Here is a 9,007-nt window from a genome sequence, read left to right on the forward strand (position 1 = left end):
TGATTCATTAAATTCATTAAATTTTAGCTCATTGAGTTTCCTCAAAACAGATATTTTGAATTTTATATTTGGCAAATCACATACTTCGGGTTCAGTTACTGGAGGATTGTTGAGATCTTTTTATGGTGTCATGTTTCCTTAATTCTTCATGTTCCTTGGAGTTTTGTATTGCTATTTTCACATCTGAAGTAGCGGTTGCCTCCTCCAATCATTACTAATTGCCTGGGGTTTTCTCTGACCTTATGTGAATACATCTGCTCATTGTTTCTTGCTCTCTCATGGCAAAATTCTTAAGCTTTTCCATCTTTTCTCAATCTGGCAACTCACCATGCTGGCTGTGGGAAATCTATTTTGTTTTCCCTAAGATAGAACTACAGCTCACGATTGGGTTTTCTCCCTTGCCCACAGACTCTGGCCTGTATTCTGCATGCACATCATGTCTACCAGAACTGGCTCTCACTGCTGCATTTGGGAACGTACATAAGAAGCCAGCTACAGAATGGAAAAGAGGTGTCGGTTTAACATTTGAGGCATTTGGGGGTGCTTATAAGCCAGGTGGGGGTGATCCTCAGGTGAGATTTTCCCAGTGGCTTACAGTGGAAAAAAGTTTTGAATGCAATCAATAGGAAACACAATACTTTAATTCACTCTGATATTCTTAACTGTCTCTCCCAATCTACTTCCTCCCCACGTTATGGAGGTACTGCCTCAATACCCTAGGTGCCTCAAGAAACAGATTTCTCCGTGTTCTGTACAGCTTAGGAAGCTGGGCACTCACTGCTCTCTCTCTTTCCCCTAAGGAAAAATCATTGCTAGCTAGTTCAGCTCCATGCTGTGCTGCATTGGCAAAGTTCACCTTAGCCTTTTAAATTCAACCAAACTATTTTCTTTTTTGCTCAAAGAGTTCTGGTACTTTTCCTCAAGAAACCTGGACTTCTATAAATAATCTATCTGTGTGTATCTGCCAAAATCTTCACTCTCCAAGTTGAGAGCCTCCCTGACTGTGACCAAGAAGAGCGGGGGCTGGTTCAGAGACTCCTGCTGGTTCCATAGTCTGTATCAAGGACTGTGTGCCTATTATTTGATGTGCAGGTGGCAAGACTCCTCTCAGGTCCCTTGGTGTATGATATTACTTCCACATAGGCACTTTTGTAAATGGATACCAAATTTTAGATGTTAAAAGGGAAGGAGGCAAAACAAAGGCATCTTAACTCCTCACTATTCAGATTTTTATGAAGGAGTTACTTTATTTTTATTTTCACCTTGGTAAATTTTGACATTTTGCCTGCTTACACTTTACAATCTTATTTTCTTTAAAATGAATTATCCCTTGTTTAATAAGGAATGAATGTTGATCAAACTTTTCCTATATTCACTTACATGAATGTATTTTTTTCATTATGATATCTTTGATGTTGAGTAAGGTATGGATAATAGGTAAAAGTTTTTCCATAAATAACAAAGATTGAGATGATAACTAATACTAACCAAATAATGTGAAAGGAACGGTTATAAAATCCACATAACAAGCCTCTGAAGTACATCAGTTATGCTGACATTACCATAACCACATCATATATACATATAAAAGGATCTAGAAGTTAAAATAAGCTAGTTAATGGGGAAATAACTAAGGTCAGGGATGTTGATCAAAGAGAAACAGTTTTATCTATAATGCATAACTCTTTAAAAGCAGAAGAGATCCACATATTTTCTCTGAAATTCACAACAAATTAAGCAGACACATCCAAAAGGAGCCATCAGGGTTCCTTTTTATTAACTCTTTATAATAGCAATATTTTCAGTATTTGACAAAATTGGGGTTTGATAAAGACAGGTGAATACTTTCAAACCAATAGAATAATAACAATATATTTACACAGAATATCAAAAGCTAGTCATAGAATAGCCCGATCACACATTCTTTCAAAAACAATGATATATAGTCTTAAAGGGCTTGCTCCAAAAGTTTGAGTGAGTCTCTATGAATGGTAAGATTACAGGCAACTGTATCTAATTTTTTTGTTTATATTTACACTTTATAGACAAACATTGCTTTGCAAAGAGTATAAACTTTATAAAAGAATAATAAAACAATCTTCCAAAACAAAAAGTACAGATCCACAAGATATTAAAGTAACAGTAACAATGCAAAAAAGGAGAAACAAATATGAATACATACACAACTTTAAAAAACAAAGGTTGCCCTTATATCCAAGCCTTACATGTATAAAAATATAACTTACCATTAAAGAGGCAATAAAAAAATACAAAAATAAATATGATGATTGAACAAATGCTGTTAGAATGAGAAGTGGGAAAGGGAAATAAGGGTAACTTTAGAGCCTCAGTAAAAAATGTAAGACAATTTTGAGATGGGTCGATAATTCTGTATAATCCACAAAAAGGACATTAAAAATAATAAAAGCAGAATTAGCCCCCAAATTAATTTTTCAATGTTTAAAATTAAGCCAACTATAGCCATGCCACCCTGAACAAGCCCGATTTCGTCTGATCTCAGAAGCTAAGCAGGGTCGGGACTGGTCAGTACTTGGCTGGGAGACCCCTAGGAAGATTGAGTGCTGTAGGCATAAAAAATAAAAATAAAAAAATAAAAAACAACCCTATAAAATTAAGCCAAAAATACAGTAAAAGGTTTTTCAATTTTTAATATTCACAAGTGGGAATTTTACAAAGTAATGAATGTAAAGATCTTCAGATTTTTATTTTCCTGGTTTTTTTCCCCCCACATTAATTTTCTCTGACTTAGTGGTAAAGCAAAAGTAAGGCACTGGTACCTTAATTACATTTGTAGGGACTCTCAGTAGCATGATTTTCTTATGTCATGTGTCTTTCCTTAATCACTTAATTCCAATTGATAAACTTTCCAATTCACAGAGCTCTTTACCAGTATGCCTTTTCTTATGTCTTCGAATCTCTGAATCCCTCCCAAAAGCCTTACCACATGCCTTACACTCATAGGGCTTCTCATCCATGTGTATTCTCTGGTGCTGATTTAGAGCTGAGCCACTAATAAAGGTCTTCCCACATTCTTTACATTCATAAGATTTTTCACCAGTGTGCATTCTTTGATGCTGAATAAGTTTTGAACCACTTCTAAAGGCTTTCTCACATTCCTTACACTCATAGGGTTTCTCACCAGTGTGAATTCTCTGATGCTGAGTGAGATCTGACCCACTATTGAAAGCCTTCCCACATTCCTTACATACATAAGGTTTCTCACCAGTATGAATTCTTAGATGTCGAGTAAGGGCTGATCCAAAGCTAAAAGCCTTCCCACATTCATTACAAATATATGGTTTCTCACCAGTATGAATTCTCTGATGCCGAGTAAGGGCTGAACCACTACTAAAGGCCATTCCACATGCTTTACATTTATAAGGTTTCTCACCAGTATGAATCCTCTGATGTTGAGTAAGATTTGAACCACTGCCAAAGGCCTTCCCACAGTCTTTACATTCATAAGGTTTCTCACCTGTGTGAATTCTGTGATGCCGAGTAAGGGCTGATTCAAAACTAAAGGACTTTCCACATTCCTTACACTCATAAGGCTTTTCACCACTGTGAATTATCTGATGTCGAATAAGGCCTGATCCAAAACTAAATGCTTTCCCACATTCTTTACATTCATATGGTTTCTCACCTGTATGAATTCTCTGATGATGAGTAAGGTTCGAGCCGCTGCAAAAGGCCTTCCCACATTCATTACACTCATAAGGTTTCTCACCAGTATGAATTCTTTGATGGTAAGCAAGGTTTGCACCACTACCAAAGGCCTTACCACATTCTTCACATTCATAAGGTTTCTCACCAGTATGAATTTGCTGATGTCGAATAAGGACTGATACAAAACTAAAATCTTTCCCACATTCCTTACATTCAAGGAGTTTCTCATCAGTATGAATTCTCTGATGCTGGGTATTGAAAGTGGGCATATCTTCAGGAGTAAATATCATGAAATGTCCTTCCTGAGATTCCTGTTTTCTCTCAAACTGGCTTTTAAATTCCTAATCACCTCTGAAACTTGAACACTCAATGCTGTTTTTTATAAGTCTTTCCATTATTTCCCATCAGAGTGATTCTATTCCATAAATATCCTTTTCCAGAAATAATTTCTTGGTCTCAACCTTGATTCACATTCTGAAAGAAAATATAAAAGCAAACATTCATTTTTGTGTATGTTCTGGGGGATATGAAACTTTTATAATAATTATGAAAAGACTTAACTGAAATTGATTTTCAGAAAAAGTGAGTGGCTTATACAGTTCTTAACTATATTTGGATAACTTGACAAATACATAAGGAAAGTAAAAAGAATGAGAAGTCACACTGAAAGTTGTAAAGGAGTTATTCAGGAAAACAGATTAAGGCAATTATTCCTAAATAGTGATTTAGATAAAAATCTTCTACAGCTGTGGGGAACTTGATACATACAAAGATGTCCAGGCCCCATCTCAATTTTTTTAAAGAATAAATCTAGTAACATATACATTTAAAAATGAGGGTAATTACCATTTAAGCCATTTCTTAGGGTTGACTTGAGCATTAACTACACCTGGAAGGGAAAATCTAGGATAGTGTTTCTTAGGCCAAGTAACAAATATAAATTGCATATAATCTGAAGGAGATAGAAGAGAAAGTTACGCCAAATGTAGCAATATGCTGATGAAAGATTAATGTTCTGAATGAGTCTGGAATGAGCAATGGAGACAGAAGATTCTTCTGTGGTTAGAATGTGGTTTGTTCATGGCATTTGATAAAATCCATGTTGCCCAGGAAGTCTACGAGGCTAAACTTGGGAGAACAAAAGAGGAGACTCAGCAAACACTACAGCAGAATAATTGAGAATCTAATTTTAAAGTCAGAGAGAAGGGAAGAGAAAAAAGGTAATGTGATGCTATTAGATTACAAGAAGGATGCAGATAGACGAGTCTTCTGAACCCCAATTCTGACAATTATTGAATGATTCAGAAGTCACACATAATGTATTTATGTAGTTGTAGAAAGTAAAAGCACAGTGTTTGTTACCTATTCTTTTGGAAGACTTATATGCCATATAAGACCAAGAAAAGAAACATTGTAAAGATATCAATTAAGACTCTGAGCAAATGCCTCAAGTCCCAAATCGTGAAAACTTCATAGCTCCATTCTCATTCTGTAACATTCATACAGAAAGTTTGTTTAAAGTAGACCTAAATGTTTTGAAATTGTTCTTTCCATCTCTAATGTCAATAGGAAAATCAAGCCAAAATTATCTTTTACTGGTACATGAAACACCATTTTATCTAGCTGCTTGCATTTCCAGTTTTGCACCCTCATCACCCAGAGTGACATTCAGCCTAGCACTGTTCTACTCAAATGCTTCAGTGGTTTCCCATTGTCCTTAGGATAATACCCACATTCTTAACTTGGTCTTAAAACTGCTCAGTGATCTGCCTCCTACCTCCCTCTTCAACTTAATAGCTTTCAACTTTCAACAATAAGCTAAAGCTACACTGACCTTATTAGTTCTTTGAGTGCACTAAACTGTAATACTACCACCACCAACCCTCAATGGTTTCACTTACTTGAAATATTCTTCTATACTTCTTCCCTCCCCAATGCCCCTACTCTTGGCCTTGCATGTTCCTAGCCATTATTTGGGTCTCTGCATAAAGACATATCCTAATAAAGATCTTTTCTGAATATTCAATCTTTATGCACATCCCATCATTATTTTTCAAAGCACTTTTCCCTTTTTTGCCTCCTTTGTGTTTTGTTTTGGTAATGGGTAATTACACATTTGTCCCCTACAGCTGCAAATTTCATGAGTTTTTTTTAATTTTTCTTAATGTCTGTCTAATATAACAGAACCAATCTTCGGGAAGGCAAGGATAACATCTATTTCTTTATTCAGCTTGAACCATGGCACATGAAACACGATCAAAATACATTTACTAAATGGCTAATATAATAAATTACTTTTGAAACTTATCCTTAAAAATAAACTAAAAATAAAATTTCTGTAGAAAGAGAATATACTTTCTCTCAAACAGAAGTGAATCACATGCAGTTATTTCTGCAATTTCTAAAACCTCACTAAAAGAAATAAAATGGATTTTAAAAAAAATGAATGAACCCACAAAGTCAAAGAGAATTAAAGAGGAAACAGGCAAAAATTTTTGAAGCTGGAAAGCATGACGATAAATGATGACTAGCTTAACAAACCAAAAGATGAAACCTAACCCTAAAATAAGGAAAACTCAGAAGGAGATGATTTATACATCAGAACACCAGAAAGGTTTAAAATGGAGGTACTACATACCTAAGAAAGTCTACCAGTTAGCACACAAAAGTTAAATCAGTTTCCCATATCTGCTCTAAAATATAGATAGGCAAATATCATCCCATCTTTGAGAAATGCCTGTAATTTAAAAGAGATTAAACAAAGCACAAAGGACCTTAGAAGAATAACTACATAGGAAAACAAGAACAATCTAAGAAGCCACCATTAATATCCTCGGAGGAATATTAAAAGTGATTTCACATAACAAAAAAATAGGATAACATAAAAGAAATAGGACACAAAAAATATTACAAAATGAAAATAAAAAGTGGGAATGAAAAACAAATCATTAGAAAGGTTAAAAGATAAATGAAAGAAATTTTTTAAAAATGAAAATACAAAATATAAAATTGGGAGGTCATACAAGGCAGCTCAACATCCAAAGAGAAGAGATAACATATTTTTTATTTGTTTTTTTAATCTTTTTAAAAATTAAGTTTATTGGCATAACATTGTTTAATACAATTACATAATTTTAAGGTGTACATTATAATTTGGCATCTGTATATTCTATTGTGCGTTTACCTCTCAAAGTCCAGTTTACTTCAGCTACCATATATTTGATTCCCTTTACCCACTTAAGTCGCTCCCTATCCTCCTATATTTGATCCAATTTAACACATCTACCTAACCCCCTAATTCCCCATGCCCTACCCTCTGGTAACCGAGGTCCATAGTCCCTGTCCATGAGTCTCTCTTTGTCTTGTTCATTTATTCCTTTTAGGTTTATGTCCAACACATAAGTGATATCATGTTTTTCAACTTTTTCTGTCTGGCTTATTTTGCTTAGCATGATTATCTAGAGGTCCATCTATGTTGTCGCAAATGGCAGTATTTCATCTCTTCTTATGGCTGAGTAATATTCCACTGTATGTATGTAACACAGCTTCCTTTGGCAGTCATCTATCATAGGACACTTCGGTTGCTTCCATGTCCTGGCCATTGTGAATTATGCTGCTATGAACATCGGTGTGCAAGTATCTTTTCAGATACGGGTTTTCAAGTCTCTGGGGTAAATATCCATTAAAGGGATTGCTAGATCATATGGTACATTAATTCTTAGTTTTCTGACGATCCTCCATACTGTTTTCCATAGTGGCTGTACCAATTTGCAGTTCCACCAGCAGTATATGAGGGTTCGTTTTTCTCCACATCCTCTCCAACATTCATTATTACCTGTCTTGTTGACTATAGTTAATCTAACAAGTATGAGATGGTATCTCATGGTGATTTTGATTTGCATTTCCCTAATAGCTAGCGATGTTGAGAATCTTTTCAAATATTTGTTGGTCATTTGTATGTTCTCTAGGGAGAAGTGTCTGTTCAGGTCCTCTGCCCAGTTTTTGACTGGATCATTTGTTGTTTTCTTCCAATCCAAGAACACGGAATATCTTTCCATTTCTTTGTATCTTCTTTGATTTCTTTTAAGAGGGTCATCAGGTTTATATAGGTCCTTCACGTTTTAATAGATTTATTCCTAGGTATTTTATTCTTGAAATTGAAAAAGAAATTATTTTTTTTGCTAGTATTTCTGACACTTCATTATTAGAGTATAGGAATGCTATGGATTTTTGAACACTGATTTTGTATGCAGAAACTTTACCATATTTCCTTATTGTTTCTAGTAGGTTCTTGTGGAATCTTTAGGGTTTCTATATAGAGAATCATGTCATCCACAAATAGTGACAGTTTGACTTCTTCGTGTCCTATTTAGATGCCTTTTATATCTTTCTCTTGTCTGATTGCACTCACTAGGACCTCCAATGTTATATTGAGTAACAGTGGCGATAGTGGATAGCCTTGCCTTGTTCCTGATCTTAGAGGGAAGGTTTTTAGTTTTTCACCATTCAGTATAATGTTGGCTGAGTGTTTGTCATACATGGCCTTTATCATGTTAAGGTACTTTCCCTCAATACCGATTTTCTTAAGTGTTTTGATCATAAATGGATGCTGTATCTTGTCAAAGGCTTTTAATGCATCTATTGATATGATCATACGATTCTTATTTTTTAATTTATGTGCTGTATCACATTAATTGATGTGCATATGTTGAACCATCCCTGTGCCACTGGGATTAAGCCCACTTGATCATAGTGTATAATATTTATCATCTCTTTCTGTATTCATTTCATTAGTATCTTATTTAGGATTTTTGCATCTGTGTTTATGAGAGATATTGGTCTGCAGTTTCCTTTTTTTGTGTTATCTTTGCCAGGTTTTGGTATCAGACTAATATTGGCCTTATAAAATGTGTTAAGAAGTATTGCTTCCTCTTCAATTTTTTTTTTTTTTTTTGGAAGAGTTTGAGGAGAATAGGTATTAAATCTTCTTTGAATGTTTGGTAGAATTTACTGGTGAAGCTATCTGGTCCTGAACTTTTACTTTTTGGTAGGTTTTTAATTATTATTTTAATTTCCATACTGCTGATCAGTCTATTTAGATTTTCCAATTCTGCTTGATTCAGTCTAGGAAGATTACATTTTTCTAATTACTGTTCCATTTCTTCTAGGTTATTAAATTTGGTGTTATATTCTTTTTCATACTATTCTTTATGATCTTTTGTATTTCTGTGATATTACACATCTCAGCTCCAAAGATAAATATAGACTCAAAGTGAAAGGGTGGAAAATGATATTTCAAGCAAATGGCATTCAGAGACAC

At 34.7% G+C, this 9,007-nt stretch overlaps 1 protein-coding gene across 2 annotated transcripts in view; it reads right to left on the reverse strand.

Moving 5' to 3' along the window:
- Positions 1 to 2,479: 2,479 nt before the first annotated feature.
- ZFP30 (ZFP30 zinc finger protein) overlaps positions 2,480 to 9,007 on the reverse strand; it is a 91,589-nt gene continuing 85,061 nt past the window's right edge. The window contains exon 7 of one of the 2 annotated variants that reach the window (XM_006906197.3): positions 2,480 to 3,958. In XM_006906197.3, coding sequence (XP_006906259.2) covers positions 2,862 to 3,958 — 1,097 coding nt within the window. In that variant the 3' untranslated portion in view covers positions 2,480 to 2,861. Of the gene's footprint in view, positions 4,162 to 9,007 lie in introns of both variants that reach the window. The other variant, XM_015600663.2, reaches the window with a different exon arrangement.

Source organism: Pteropus alecto, unplaced genomic scaffold, assembly GCF_000325575.1.
Source record: "Pteropus alecto unplaced genomic scaffold, ASM32557v1 scaffold122, whole genome shotgun sequence".
NCBI lineage: Eukaryota > Metazoa > Chordata > Mammalia > Chiroptera > Pteropodidae > Pteropus > Pteropus alecto.